At 44.0% G+C, this 16,914-nt stretch overlaps 1 protein-coding gene across 1 annotated transcript; it reads left to right on the forward strand.

Moving 5' to 3' along the window:
- Positions 1-13,847: 13,847 nt before the first annotated feature.
- LOC112238759 (potassium voltage-gated channel subfamily A member 10-like) lies at positions 13,848-16,602 on the forward strand. The gene has a single exon (XM_024407300.1). The coding sequence runs from the start codon at positions 14,356-14,358 to the stop codon at positions 16,159-16,161; it is 1,806 nt and encodes a 601-aa protein (XP_024263068.1). The 5' UTR covers positions 13,848-14,355; the 3' UTR covers positions 16,162-16,602.
- The last annotated feature ends 312 nt before the right edge of the window (positions 16,603-16,914 follow it).

Below are 16,914 nucleotides of genomic sequence, written 5' to 3' on the forward strand. Positions count from 1 at the left end.
ATATTGGTGTGGGTAACACATCTAGTGTCATATTGGTGGTAACACATCTAGTGTCATATTGGTGGTAACACATCTAGTGTCATATTGGTGGTGGTAACACATCTAGTGTCATATTGGTGGTGGTAACACATCTAGTGTCATATAGGTGGTAACACATCTATTGTCATATTGGTGGTAACAAATCTAGTGTCATATTGGTGGTAACACATCTAGTGTCATATTGGTGGTAACACATCTAGTGTCATATTGGTGGTAACAAATCTAGTGTCATATAGGTGGTAACACATCTAGTGTCATATTGGTGGTAACACATCTAGTGTCATATTGGTGGTAATGCATTTAGTGTCACATCGGTGGTAACACATCTAGTGTCATATTGGTGGTGGTAACACATCTAGTGTCATATAGGTGGTAACACATCTAGTGTCATATTGGTGGTAACACATCTAGTGTCATATTGGTGGTGGTAACACATCTAGTGTCATATTGGTGCTGGTAACACATCTAGTGTCATATTGGTGGTAACACATCTAGTGTCATATTGGTGGTAACACATCTAGTGTCATATTGGTGGTGGTAACACATCTAGTGTCATATTGGTGGTGGTAACACATCTAGTGTCATAATGGTGGTAACACATCTAGTGTCATATTGGTGCTAACTCATCTAGTGTCCTATTGGTGGTAACACATCTAGTGTCATATTGGTGGTAACACATCTAGTGTCATATTGGTGCTAACTCATCTAGTGTCCTATTGGTGGTAACACATCTAGTGTCATATTGGTGGTAACTCATCTAGTGTCATATTGGTGGTAACTCATCTAGTGTCATATTGGTGGTGGTAACACATCTAGTGTCATATTGGTGGTGGTAGGCCCCTCCTCTCCCTCTTCACCCCCTCCTCCTCTTTATCCCTCCCTCACCCGTCCTTCCCCCTTGCCTTCTTCACAAGCCCTTCGCCCTGCTGTGTGTTTTTTTGCCTATTTTAAATGCACACTTGTTGTTTGTTTACATGGATTTTATAATGTCATATGTTTTTCCCCAACACCAATTTCCATCAGTTTGTACAGCAGACCCTCATGCCAAATTGAATCGAAAACTTTTTTGAAATCAACAAACCATTAAAATACTTTGCCTTTGTTTTGGTTTGTTTATTTGTCAATTAGGGTGTGCTGGGTGAATACGTGGTCTGTCATGAGGTTATTTGGTAAAAAGACCATTTGACATTTGCTCAGTACATTGTTTTCATTGAGGAAACTTACCAGTCTGCTGTTAATGATTAAGCATGGGATTTTCCCAAGGTCGCTGTTGACATATCCCACGATAGTTATTAGGGTCAAATTTGTCTTCACTTTTGTGTATTGGGACCATTTGCCATTGTTTTTAGTTTTTTGTGGTTTTCTGTTACAATTTTGGGGATTTGATAGGGAAGCTGAGAGGTCAAATTTACTGTTTAAGTTTTCTACTGCCAAATTTACACCTTCACTATTACAGTGGAACGTTTTACCCAGGAAATTGTCTAAAAGGGATTGAATTTGTTGTTGCCTAATTGTTTTTTTGGTAGGTTTCTGCACTACTTTCCTTTCATCTATAGCATTTCTTAATATCATGTAGTTCCTTTGATGCCTCATGATTGAGTATTGCTCTGTTAAAGTAGACAGTGATTTTTCTGTGATCTGACAGGGGTGTCAGTGGGCTGACTGTGAACACTCTGAGAGCCTCTTGGTTGAGGTCAGTGATAAAGTAGTCTACAGTACTACTGCCAAGAGATGAGCTATAGGTGTACCTACCATAGGAGTCTCCTCGAAACCTATCATTGACTATATGCACTACCGTTCAAAAGCTTGAGGTCACTTAGAAATGTCCTTGTTTTTGAAAGAAAAGCACATTTTTGTCCATTAAATAACATCAAATTGATAACAAATACAGTGTAGACATTGTTAATGTTGTAAATGACTATAGTAGCTATAAACGGCAGATTTTCTATGGAATATCTACATAGGTGTAACAGTACTCGTCTTGCGTTATGTACAATCAGTCATCGAAACGGAACTCCAACATGTAGCACCAGTCATGTAGCTTTATTCTGTTAGGAATGGCACAAAATTGCACGTCATGCAATGCACGTCTCACCATCCAACTCTGCACTCACGCACGCTGGTTTGGTGCTTGTTCACTGGTCTAGTTACCAAAATAATACAATTACAATATACAATATAATATCTTTAACAATGTACCTGTTAGGAATGGCACAAAATTGCACGTCATGCAATGCACGTCTCACCATCCAACTCTGCACTCACGCACTGTACAAAATATATGAACCCCCCCACCAGACACAGTAAGTTGCTAGCTAGTACTGAATTCTTTACAACAAAATGCACAACAAATATTCTCCAAAAACCGCTGCATCTTATGTGTGATGTTCGAATAACATTTACAAACAATTTGATATAAATTGTACATTTAAATCATCACTTGGGAGTATAAAAATCACTTTTGATGTACAGTGCTTTGCAACCAACAACTTACCGCTGGTTTGGTGCTTGTTCACTGGAACGATTCTAACTGGAACATCCCCCCTCGTAAGCAAGCTACGCAAACCAGCCAATAAGATGCCATGTTGAGTAGGTGAAGACAAGACAAACTCAAACCAAAAACCCATTGGCTTAACAATAAAGTGGCAAGGGGAATCACCAATATAACCCTGTTACATAGGCGTACAGAGGACAATTAGCAGCAACCATCACTCCTGTGTTCCAATGGCACGTTGTGTTGGCTAATCCAGGTTTATAATTTTAAAAGGCTAATTGATCATTTCAAAACCCTTTTGAAATCATGTTAGCACAACTGAAAACTGTTGTACTGATTAAAGAAGCAATAAACTGGCCTTCTTTAGACTAGTTGAGTATCTGATGATGAAAATAATCATGGCCTCTAAACCTTCAAGCTGCATACTGGACCCTATTCCAACTAAACTACTGAAAGAGATGCTGCCTGTGCTTGGCGCTCCTATGTTGGACATAATAAATGTCTCTGTATCCACCGGATGTGTACCAAACTCACTAAAAGTGGCAGTAATAAAGCCTCTCTTGAAAAAGACAAACCTTGTCCCAGAAAATATAAAAAACTATCGGACTATATCGAATCTTCCATTCCTCTCAAAAATGTTAGAAAAGGCTGTTGCGCAGCAACTCACTGCCTTCCTGAAGACAAACAATGTATACGAAATGCTTCAGTCTGGTTTTAGACCCCATCATAGCACTGTGACTGCACTTGTGAAGGTGGTAAATGTCCTTTTAATGGCATCAGACCAAGGCTCTGCATCTGTCCTCGTGCTCCTAGACCTTAGTGCTGCTTTTGATACCATAAATCCCCACATTCTTTGGAAACCAAAATTGGTCTACACGGACAAGTTCTGGTTTAGATCATATCTGTCGGAAAGATATCAGTTTGTCTCTGTGAATGGTTTGTCCTCTGACAAATCAACTGTAAGTTTTGTGTGTTCCTCAAGGTTCCGTTTTAGGACCACTATTGTTTTCACTATATATTTTACCTCTTGGGCATGTCATTCAAAAGCATTATGTTAACTTTCACTGCTATGCGGATGACACACAGCTGTACATTTCAATGAAACATGGTGAAGCCCCAAAATTGCCCCTCGCTAGAAGCATGTGTTTCAGACATAAGGAAGTGGATGGCTGCAAACGTTCTACTTTTAAACTCAGACAAAACAGAGATGCTTGTTCCAGGTCCCAAGAAACAAAGAGATCTTCTGTTGAATCTGACAATTAATCTTAATGGTTGTACAGTCGTCTCAAATAATACTGTGAAAGACCTCGGCGTTACTCTGGACCCTGATCTCTCTTTTGAAGAAAATATCAAGACTGTTACAAGGACAGCTTTTTTCCATCTACGTAACATTGCAAAAATCAGAAACTTTCTGTCCAAAAATGATGCAGAAAAATTTATCCATGCTTTTGTCACTTCTAGGTTAGACTACTGCAATGCTCTACTTTCCGGCTACCTGGATAAAGCACTTAGTTAGTGCTAAATACGGCTGCTAGAATCCTGACTAGAACCATAAAATTTTATCATATTACTCCAGTGCTAGCCTCCCTACACTGGCTTCCTGTCAAGGCAAAAAGTTGGGGAAAGTAGAAGAAGTCTTTTCTATCTAAGTTATTTTGTGGCAGCAGGGTGGAGATAACAACTTGTGCGTTGGGGAAAGTAGAAGCTTTTTTAATCACTCCCTTCAGTGCTGTGGCCACCCTTTGCTGCTGTGCTCTCAGGTCGTTTGTGCCTGTGTGTATTATTATGTGGATAGGTGAGCCTAGTTGGCCCTCAGACAGAAGGTCTAGGGCGCGCTGGGTGTTTGGACACCAGAGTTTAGACACACTGTGTTTGGGAAAAAGTTTTTTTTCTTCTATATATTTCCCATTTGAGTCCATAAGGAGTACAATCTGTCTTGTGTTTGTCCTCAGTGGGTGTGGGGGGGGTTGTCAGAAGGGCTATCAGGGTGGCTGACAGGGGGGGGTGCTCAGAGGGGGTGAGAGCCGCTGGGCTTCGGGTTCTTCATTTGTCTGTTCTGCTGTGATGTCGACTCTATGGTCAGGGTCTGGTGTGGACTGCTCTGCTGTGGTGTCGAGACTTTTGTCGGGTGCTGAGGTGGGCTGTTCTGCTGGCTTCTCTGTGGGTTTGGCCACCTCTCTAGTGGGTTGTTCTCTGTCACACGCCATCCCCCTCACTCTCTCCTCCACCCCCCTCAACCTCTCCTCCAGCAGTCTGATCCTCTCTTTAAGTGCTCTGTTCTGCTCCTCTTTCTCCTGTTGTAGTTGTCTCACCAATGTCCAGAGTGCAGATATGTCTCTGACCACCTCCAGCTCCGGGTCTGGTTGAGGGGTGTTGTTGTGATGGACTGTTGTCTGGGTCTGTGCTGACTGGAGTGTAATCACCTGCTGTTCCAGCTCTACCTGCCTTACCTCCAGCTGAGTGAATTTATCCTTCATTTCAATGAGGGAGTAGTAATCTGTGCTGGGAGGTTGACTGTCCGCTGGGTGTTGCTCATCTGTGGGGTTATATAATGAAGAGGTCTGGTCTGACCGGCTCGGTGTGGGGGTATCTTTATCAAGGAAGAGCTTCTCCTGCTGGGCTAATTCTTTAATTTGGTGAAAGTCCAGCTGAAACTGTTTGGGGTTACCCTGTTCCATTACTGTTCCGGACTTATAGAGGTTTATATTAGCTGACTCAGAGTCCTCGTTGTCTAGTATCCTGAGTGTCTACCCCTTGTTAACCCCCCATCTCTTAACAAAGGGGTAGTGTGCTAATATAGCACTGTGCCATGCCAGGGGATGGTTTGTGTGGAAGATAAGGTTGCTGATGTTCCCATTTTTGTAATAGTCAGCAAAAAGTGTCTCTTGATTTTCCATAAGGAGCTTAATTTTGTAATATTTTCTTGCCTTATCATTCTTTACATGCACAGGGAACTGTACCTCTGAACAGCAGGAGGGAGCATCTAAGGCCTCTCCATTTGGTTGGGGTAGACTGTGTGACTCTCCTGCCATTGTTGGGCTAAAGGGCTTTAACACCTCTCACTTGACACATCAGTGCTAGTTGAAGCTGTATCAAGCTTGGCAGAATTATGTTAGCATTCAGTCCTTATAAAGTAATGTTGTGTATTTTTCTTCTTGGCTTTTGGAAATAGAATATAGTTTCAGACTAAACATTACTCACTCAGTTCCAGGTTGGATGGTGTTTTCAGGTTTCTGTTGTTTTCCAGAGAATTTGCTGTACAGAGTAATAATCCTTGGTTGTAGGGAACCTTCCAGGTGATTCCGTAATTCCGTCCAAAATCAGGTTGTAGGTTTTAAGTTTTGATTTGAAGTGGGGGTTATGTTGTAGAGGGTAGAATCCCGTATGTGTTCCTGACAAAAAATCCAAGTTTATCTAACTCCTAATCTATCTTTTTTTAAAGAAAATGCTGAGAAATGCAGGAGCTCATCTGATCGTGACTTCTGCTCTGCTCTGCTCTCTAACATACAGAAGTTTCAAAACAATAAAGACATTACAAATGTCATATTATATATATAATATATATATATATATATATATATATATATATATATATATATATATATATATATATATATATAATATATATATATACAGTGTTGTAACAATGTATAAATGGTGTAAGTACACAAGGTAAAATAAATAAGCATAAATATGGGTTGTATTTACAATGGTGTTTGTTCTTCACTGGTTCCTCTCTAACTCTCTCTCTCCATCACTCTCTATCTCTTCCTCTCTCTCTCTTTCTCCCTCTCTCCATCTCAAACTCTCTCTCACGATCTCTCTCTCCATCTCTAACTCTCTCTCACCATCTCTCTCCCTCTCTCCCTCTCACCATATCTCTCCCTCTATCTCTCTCCATCTCTAACTCTCTCTCTCCATCATTCTCTATCTCTCCCTCTCTCTATCTCTCTCTCTCCCTCTCTAACTCTCTCTCACCATCTCTCTCTCCCTCTCTCCCTCTCACCATATCTCTCCATCTCTCCCTCTATCTCTCTCTCCCTCTCTAACTCTCTCTCTCCATCACTCTCTATCACTCTCTATCTCTCCCTATCTCTCTCTCTCCCTCTCTCCATCTCTAACTCTCTCTCTCCCTCTCTCCATCTCCAACTCTCTCTCTCTCTCTCCCTCCCTCTCTCCATCTCTAACTCTCTCTCACTATCTCTCTCTCTCTCCAGAGGGATGGCCGGATGGTGAGAGGATTTGTATCTCCCTCCAACCAGGGAATTGGCCAAATTAATTGTAATCATGTTGTTGTGGTTATGTCACCCTCACATCTGTCTCGCGGGTGATTGCCCTGGCCGCTTCCGCTGAGCCTTCTGTCCGCACGCTAAGCCCGGGGGTGATACCTGCCGCTAGCCAGCCACCCCATCAACACAGACAGAACGGAACACACTCGCTCAACAGCCGACATGCCTCTCCAGGTGCAGCGGACAACAGGACCGGGAACGTTTCAGGACCCCGGAAACAAAGTTTGGGAAGACGCGCCATACTTGGTCTATCAACGGGTAGGTTGTCTGTTGTGTTTTGTACAATTCATTGAAAATGAAAAGAGAATCAAAATGACATTTAAAAACTCATTCATACATTTTTTTAAATCCACAGAGTGGACTCATTTTCATAGGAGGGCAAAAGGGCAGGTGCTCAGGCTCTGGTTGAGCACTCTCCTGTTCCTGTGTGTGTGTTTGTGTGTCAGACAACAAGTAGAGCTGGCTGTGTGTTTGGTACTGTGTGTGTTGATACTTCGTCTTGAGCTCTACTCTCCTCTTTGCCGGGAGTCTTTTCCCGACCAGCTGTTGTTGCACGAGGGAGATAAGAGTGAGAGATAAGAGCCCGTGCGCCGCTGCAATTATACGGTTTAACGGCTGCTATATTTAGTTTTGTTAAAAGGAGGACAAAAGTACAAAAGTTTAGTGGAGTAGCTTGTCTGTTAAAACAGAGATGGTATGTGGTCAGTCAGAAAGCTGATGGATTTGCTCATGGACCAAGTCAGTTACAGTAGTTTAATCATGGACCAAGTCAGTTACAGTAGTTTAATCATGGACCAAGTCAGTTACAGTAGGAACTACATAGTCTACTGTTAACTTTAGATTTGTATTTAATCTACTGGCCATCTTTAATTTTGTTAATGTAAATCAATCAGCATTTACTCTGTAGGAATCTATCAATATTCCATCCATCTCTGCATCAAAATCAAATCAAATCAAATTGTATTTGTCACATGCACCGAATACAACAGGTGTAGTGAAATGGTGACTTACATGCCCATAACCAACAACGCAGTTTTAAGAAAATACCAACAAAAAAAAGTATGAGTTAAAAATAACAAATAATTAAAGAATAGCAGTAAAATAACAATAGTGGGGCTACAGAGTCAATGTACGGGGGGCACCGGTTAGTTGAGGTAATTGAGGTAATATGTACATGCAGGTGGAGTTATTTAAAGTGACTATGCATAGATAATAACAGAGAGTAGCAGCCTCTGTCTCTGTGTACTTAATGGTGATGGCCTGATAGTGTCCTTCAGTTTATTTACATCGGAATGTATTCAGAACCCTTTACCTTTTCCTAATGTTGTTATATTACAGCCTTATTCTAAAAAGTAATGTTTTTCCTCATCAATCTACATACAATACCCCATACAATACCCCATACTGACATCACAATACCCCATACTGACATCACAATACCCCATACTGACATCACAATACCCCATACTGACATCACAATACCCCATACTGACATCACAATACCCCATACTGACATCACAATACCCCATACTGACATCACAATACCCCATACTGACATCACAATACCCCAAACTGACATCACAATACAAACTGACATCACAAACTGACATCACAATACCCCAATACTGACATCACAATACCCCATACTGACATCACAATACCCCCCAAACTGACATCACAATGACATCTCTGTACTGACATCACAATACCCCATACTGACATCACAATACCCCAAACTGACATCACAATACCCCATACTGACATCACAATACCCCAAACTGACATCACAATGCCCCGTACTGACATCACAATACCCCGTACTGACATCACAATGCCACGTACTGACATCACAATGCCCTGTACTGACATCACAATACCCCATAATGAGAAAGAGTAAACCGTTTTTTTGGTGTTTTTTTTTACAAATGTATTTAAAATAAAAAACAAAAATACCTTATTTACAGAAGAGTTCAGACCCTTTGCTATGAGATTCGAAATTGAGGCTGGATTGTGTCGAGGCACAGATCTGGGGAAGAACACAGTGGCCTCCATCATTCATATATAGAAGAAATGTGGAACCACCAAGACTCGTCCTAGAGCTGGCCGCCCGGCCAAACTGACCAATCGGGGGAAAAGGGCCTTGGTCAGGAAGGTAACCAAGAAACCGATGGTCATTCTGACAGAGATCTAGAGTTCCTCTGTGGAGATGGGAGAATCTTTCAGAAGTACAACGAAAGCCACTCCCCAGTAAAAGGCACATGACAGCTTGACGTTTAACAGCTAAAGGACTTTCAGATCATATTTGGATTACCAAGATCCTAATCTTTTGAAGGATGTAAGACACTTTCATTTTCAAGAATGTTTAATGTTACGACGTTGTATTTGTAGTTGTCACTCTGAAATCTCCCCTGATGTTGATCCCTGTATGGGGATCGCAGCCATAACAGGCTTTAGGTAGCTAAAGGACTCAGACTATGAGAAGCAAGATTCTCTGGTCTGATGAAACCAAGATTGAACTATTTGTCCTGAATGCCAACGGTCAAGTCTGGAGGAAACCGGGCACCATCCTTACGGTGATGCATGGTGGTGGCAGCATCATGCTGTGGGGATGGTTTTCAGCTTCAGGGACTGGGACACTAGTCAGGATCGAGGGAAAGATGAACTGAGCAAAGTACAGAGAGATCCCTGATGAAAACCTACTCCAGAGCACTCAGGACCTCATACTAGGGTGAAGGTTCAACTTCCAACAGGACAATGACTCTAAGCACACAGCCAATACAACGCAGGCTTGGCTTCGGGACAAGTCTTTAAATGTCCTTGAATGGCCCAGCCGGAGCCTGGACTTGAACATCTCTGAAGAGAGCATAAAGATAGCTGTGTAGCAACGCTCCCCATCCAACCTGACAGAGTTTGAGAGGATCTGCAGAGAAGAATGGGAGAAACTCCCCAAATATAGGTGTTCCACGCTTGTAGCGTCTTACCCAAGAAGACTTGATGCTGGAAAAGCTGCCAAAGATGCTTTTACTAAGTACTGAGTAAAGGGTCTGAATAATTTTAAAAATGTGATATTTTTGCTTTGTCATTATGGGGTATTCTGTGTAGATCGATGAGGGAAAAAAACGATTTCATCAATTTTAGAATAAAGCTATAACGTAACTGTAACGGTCTGAGTGTAGTGGGTGAGGAGTCAGGCGCAGGAAGCAGAGAGTTCAGGGGAGTGCTATTTTAATGCACTGAATAAACGCTGAACATAAGCCAACCCTCACAAAAACACAGGGCGTACTGAACAAACAAATACCCCAAACAGGGGGACTTAAACCGTCCAGGGAAAACCCACAAAATGGGAAAACACAAAACCCAATAGACGTGCACACAAGTACACCGAACAGACAATCACAATAATTAATCCCGCACAAGGAACCCTGCGGGCCGGCTGACTAATAAAGCCTACTACCTAACTCAAAACAGGTGCACACAATCAACACATAAGGAGGGGGAGGAAATAATCAGTAGCAGCTAGTAGGCCGGCGATGACGACCGCTGAGCGCCACCTGAACGTGAAGGGGAGTGTCCTTCGGTCGGAGTCGTGACAGTAACAAAATGTGGAAAAGGGGAAAGGATCTGAATACTTTGTTACTGATTACAATTTTGGACAAGTAACTGTAATGGATTACATAGGACACAACAAAATTGTATTATCAAAATGTTTCATCAAAGTCTGGCATTCTCTGACATTATGGTGCTTTCAAGACAACTGCAAACTCTGAGGAAAACAAAGCTGAATCATGTCAGTGATCTTCAGGTTGGAGCTCTAGAAAGACGCTCTAGTTCCCGAATTTCAACTTGGAAGACCGTTCAAAATGGGTGTTTTTTCCAGTCGGAGCTCGTTTTTTTTTCCTGAGTTCCCAGTTCCGAGTTTCGAATAAATACACAATCGCACAATGATTATCACACGGGACGAGATCCGTAATCATCTGCACGGCATGAAAGCCAAAACAACACAGGTACTCACACGACCGACTGACATTGTTTTTGCTGTTTGAAGAACCAGGGTGGTAGGTGCTCATGATATTTTAATAGAACTGAACACTGAATAACAAAAAACAACAAAGAGAACGAACGAAACCAAAACAGTTCTGTCTGGTGCAGACACAAAAAAAAACAACTACACACAAACCACAGGTGGGAAAAGGCTACCTAAATATGGTCCTCAATCAGAGACAACAATAGACAGCTGCCTCTGATTGAGAACCACACCCGGCCAAACACACACAAATAGAAAACATAAAACAAAACATAGAATGCCCACCCCAACTCACGCCCTGACCAAACCAAAATAGAGACATAAAAAAGGATCAATAAGGTCAGGGTGTGACACATTGGAATAAAAAATAAAACCAACAGCCCAATGGAAACCATACAGTTACAATCAGGGAAATGGGGATCAGGTGTTCGTAAGGACACAGCTCCGTAGGGATCCGTGAGAACATTTCTGAAATGCTAAATAAATATTGAAACAATCACATTGATAAACATCGTACAGTAGATTTCACATGTCTTATAACAGTCAAATAAATATGATCATACTTAGTGACACTTTCATCTAACTGATGAGAGAGACATTTCTACCAAACGTCCACACAAACTCCTTGCAACTTCATTACAATCTTAACTGAATCTTGTAATAAATAATGTGGAATTGAGGATGGTGACGGTGACTAAACTGCTTGGAGTAACCCTGTATTGTAAAGATTGAAAAAAAGAAAGGGGCCTAGACAGCTGCCCTGGGGAATACCTAATTCTACCTGGATTATGTTGGAGAGGCTTCCATTAAAGAACACCCTCTGTGTTCTGTTAGAAAGGTAGCTCTTTATTCACAATATAGTAGGGGGTGAAAAGCCATAACACATAACCATCAGCAGACTATGATCGATAATGTCATTGAACGGCGCAGAGCCACCATTCAAGTGTGTGCAGACTCCTTTCAACTTTGTTACAACTTCAGCTTTAAGAACAAAAAGAGAAAGTGGTCTTGTTTAAATTCTACTAAATGATTTTGTATATTTTCCCATCTTGACAGCTGTAAATCCATCTGAGATGAAACTGCTATTGATTCATCCGCTCGACTCCCGTTCACTGAGCTAAAATAAGAACGCTCCCGTTTCATATGCACTATTGCGGCGCAGATACGAGGTTCACATGCACAGGAAATTGTCCCTTTGTACGGATAGGCCAGAAAATGTGACGTGACGCTACCTATCCAAATAGATGATGTCCTTGGTCTATGAACCTGACAGCTGCGCTTGCAACAGCATATATGAATCTGGACAACCAGTGCTTTTAGGGAGTGTACAGCTATTGATGTTACTCTGTTCACAGAAATATGGTTGGAACCGGTCCAGAACCTCAAAGTCCACTGTATAGGGGATTATGTAATGCAATGTGATTGCACTCATTTTCACTGAAATATGTCAGGGTATTGTTGCTGTATATCGGCTGGAAAATGTTGTCCAAGTCACTTTTACTCATGCCTAGCCACAATTTCTACATACGCCGCTGTGGTATATAATGGAGAGGTCCGGGGACAGCAGATGGTGGTGTTTTACCCTGCTGGATCTGGCTTCCAAAATCTAACGGCATCTTTCTGTAAATGAGACCACATTAATCCTCACTGAGGGGGAGGAGAAGAGAGTGAGGGATAGAGCAGGGGTGAGGGGGAACTGGGAGAGAGAGAGGGGGGGTTCAGAGAGAGAGAGGGGGAAGGAGAGGAATATAGAGAGAGGGAGCCCGCGAGAGAGGAGAGAGAAAGAGGGATTCATCGGTAGTAGAGTGACCTAGAGTAGGACAGAATATAAGATATAGTAACCATAGTTACTGGGCTCTGTCAGTCACAGCCATCTACAGTGAGCTCTCTGTCAGTCACAGCCGTATACAGTGAGCTCTGTCAGTCACAGACATCTACAGTGAGCTCTGTCAGTCACAGACATCTACAGTGAGCTCTGTCAGTCACAGACATCTACAGTGAGCTCTCTGTCACAGACATCTACAGGGAGCTCTCTGTCACAGACATCTACAGTGAGCTCTGTCAGTCACAGACATCTACAGTGAGCTCTCTGTCACAGACATCTACAGGGAGCTCTGTCAGTCACAGCCATCTACAGTAATAGGAGCTGTTTAACAGTCTGATGGTGATTGAAGCTGTTTAACAGTCTGATGGTGATAGAAGCTGTTCAACAGTCTGATGGTGATTGAAGCTGTTCAACAGTCTGATGGTGATTGAAGCTGTTCAACAGTCTGATGGTGATAGAAGCTGTTCAACAGTCCGATGGTAATAGAAGCTGTTCAACAGTCTGATGGTGATTGAAGCTGTTCAACAGTCTGATGGTAATAGAAGCTGTTCAACAGTCTGATGGTAATAGAAGCTGTTCAACAGTCTGATGGTAATAGAAGCTGTTCAACAGTCTGATGGTAATAGAAGCTGTTCAACAGTCTGATGGTGATAGAAGCTGTTCAACAGTCTGATGGTGATAGAAGCTGTTCAACAGTCTGATGGTGATAGAAGCTGTTCAACAGTCTGATGGTAATAGAAGCTGTTCAACAGTCTGATGGTAATAGAAGCTGTTTAACAGTCTGATGGTAATAGAAGCTGTTCAACAGTCTTATGGTAATAGAAGCTGTTCAACAGTCTGATAGTATTTGAAGCTGTTTATCAGTCTGAATTATTGTCTTTCATAATTGTATCTGTTATACTTGGATGTGTAGTGTCAGCGTTAGTTGCTGGCATGTCATGCCTAAGTTTTCTAATTTTGCCAATGAAAAAATAATTGATGTAATTGGTAATATCAGTGGGTTTTGTGATGAATGTGCCTGTGTGTGTGCCAAGCATCAGGGTTTCAGTGTCAAGCGATTATAACCGGTGATGACAGGGCTGTCAGTGAATGTGCTGCAGATGTCAGACACACAAACTAACATGCTCTCTCTCTCTCTTTCTCCCCCCCACCACCCACTGCAGGTATGAGAAGGAGAGGGTGTGTCGCAGAGGTGATGAAGCATCTGTTGACTGCTGGAAAGCCCATCGCCCTGTGACCCTCAAGACTGCTTCCATCTCAGGGAAGACACTGGCCTGAAGACACTGGCCTGAAGACACTGGCCTGAAGACACTGGCCTGAAGACACTGGCCTGAAGACACTGGCCCTCTGATAGGCAGCTGAGGTCTACCGTTCTGTGGATCTTCTCACCTGGACAGAGGGCTTGGATCTAACACTCCTGGACTAGACTTACCGGGAGGGGCCTACCCTGGTCTATACCTCCTGTCCTCCCTCTCTCTGGAACCTGTATTAAAGGTCTAGGTCTCTTGGACTAGTCTACCCTGGTCTACACCTCTAGTCGTCTGAGTGTCCTGGGACATGTTTTAAGGACCAGGGTCTAGGTGTACTTGCAGCAACAGTAGTATTAGTATTAGTAGTAGTAGTAGTAGTAGTAGTGGCAGCAGTATAAGCAGTTGTAGTAGCCCTCCCCCCAGCAGTAACAGCCATGGAGGCGGCTCTAGTGGACTTTGAGAGTCTGGACGACATAGACAGAAGTCTGGAAGATGAGCTGGGTAACCCAGACAACCTGGACGAGACCACAACCCTGACGGTCGACATGCTCCACGAAAACTGCTCCATCCACGGCTCCCACCACCTCCTTTCCCCTCAACCCAACCTCACATCCACTCCCCAGCACCACTACCTCTCCGAACACTCCTCCCACAGGAGGAATACCTCCCCCTGCCCGTACCCCTCCCCCAATACTCTGGATGTGCCCCAATCACCCGTCATGCCACCCCACAGCAGGAGGGGGCGTCCTAGCTGTGCCAGCATGATCTCCAACTGGAAGTTGCTGCTGAGTAGCGAGACCCATATGCAGAGCGAGACCATCTTCAGCCGGCTGGCTAAGGAGTGCTGCGAGGATGTGTTTGTGGACAAGACAGGTCTAGACGACGGAGACCAGAAGGTCATCATCAACATTGCCGGGCTACGATTCGAGACGCAGCTCAAAACCCTCGACCAGTTCCCTGAGACCCTTCTGGGGGACCCTATGAAGAGGATGGACTACTTTGACCCCATGAGGAATGAGTATTTCTTCGACAGGAACCGGCCCAGCTTCGATGGCATCCTGTACTACTACCAGTCAGGAGGGAAGATCCGTCGGCCGGCCAACGTTCCACTGGATGTGTTTGCTGATGAGATCGTCTTCTATGAGCTGGGGAGCGACGCCATGGAGCAGTTCAGAGAGGATGAGGGCTTCATCAAGGAAGTGGAGATCCCTCTCCCGACCAACGAGATATACCGGCAGTTTTGGCTGCTGTTCGAGTACCCCGAGAGTTCCAACGCGGCACGCGGCGTAGCGCTGGTCTCCGTGTTTGTCATCGTTATCTCCATCATCATCTTCTGTATGGAGACGCTGCCGGAGTTCAGGGATAACACCCTGGACCCGGTCCTACCCACCACCGTCACGCATCTGATGCCTTTCAATGGGAACCTATCGTTGGGCGGCCTCGGGTCCTTGTTCCCGCCCTCGCCCTCGGCCACACCCAAAACCATCACCTCCACGTTCTCCGACCCGTTCTTCATCATCGAGACGGCCTGCATCGTCTGGTTCTTCTTTGAGCTGGTTGTGCGCTTCGTGGTCTGTCCCTCCAAGAGCAACTTCTTCCACAACCTCATGAACATCATCGACATTGTCTCCATCATCCCGTACTTCGTCACCTTGGTAACAGAGCTGGTCACCACCCCGGACCAGAACTCCAGCCAGAACATGTCCCTGGCCATCCTTCGTATCATCCGTCTAGTCAGGGTATTCAGGATCTTCAAGCTGTCCAGACACTCCAAGGGGCTCCAGATCTTGGGCCAGACCCTGAAGGCCAGCATGCGGGAGCTGGGCCTGCTCATCTTCTTCCTCTTCATCGGAGTCATCCTCTTCTCCAGTGCCATCTACTTTGCTGAAGTGGACGAGCCCAGCACACAGTTCGTCAGCATCCCTGATGGCTTCTGGTGGGCCGTGGTCACCATGACTACGGTGGGTTATGGGGACATGTGCCCAATCACCATGGGCGGTAAGATGGTGGGGACGCTGTGCGCCATCGCTGGCGTGCTGACCATCGCCCTACCCGTCCCCGTCATCGTGTCCAACTTCAACTACTTCTACCACCGGGAGACGGAGGCAGAGGACAAGCAGCCGATGGCTGACGCAGCAGACCTGGCCATGAAGGCCTCAGGAGAGAGTAAACATGGGAGTAGCACCTCTCTGAACAAGACCAACGGGACCTGGCAGAGTGACAAGTTCACCGGCCTCTGAGATTTACAGAGACTGACCGGTCCACTGTAGAAGAGACAATGTGTGACAGAGAGACTGACCTGTCCACTGACTGGGGCAGACAGATATAGACTGACCTGTCCACTGACTGGGGCAGATAGATATAGACTGACCTGTCAACTGTGAGGACAGAGAGATATAGACTTACCTGCCCACTGTCTGGGGTAGATAGATATAGACTGACCTGTCCACGGTCTGGGACAGAGAGCTATATTCTGACCTGCCCACTGTCTTGAGCAGATAGATATAGACTGACCTGCCCACTGTCTGGGGCAGAGAGCTATATTCTGACCTGTCCACTATGGAAGATTGAGACAGAGAAAGGTAGAGGGACATCTGTGAGCTGTGAGACACACACAACTAATTCTCTCCTGTCCTCTGGGAGACAGACATAAAGTCACCCCTGTGGGAAGACACAGCTACACCGGCTCTTTACTGTCAGATAAGATGGTAGAGAAACCATTTTTTTAAATGACAGAAAGTATTAGGTTTGATAGATCGTTGTGTTACTTGTCTTGAAAATGTTTGTTTTTTATATTGTATAATAAACAACTCTTACCTCAGTGCAAATAGTGACCGGTAACAATGTTAAACACATAGTAACTGGTAACAAATCAATCAAATACAGTCAAATCACATTTTATTTGTCACATGCGCCGAATACAACAGTTGTAGACCTTACTGTGAAATGCTTACTTACAAGCCCTTAACCAACAATGAAGTTCAAGAAATAGA

Source organism: Oncorhynchus tshawytscha, unplaced genomic scaffold (assembly GCF_018296145.1).
Source record: "Oncorhynchus tshawytscha isolate Ot180627B unplaced genomic scaffold, Otsh_v2.0 Un_scaffold_15173_pilon_pilon, whole genome shotgun sequence".
NCBI classification, from domain to species: domain Eukaryota; kingdom Metazoa; phylum Chordata; class Actinopteri; order Salmoniformes; family Salmonidae; genus Oncorhynchus; species Oncorhynchus tshawytscha.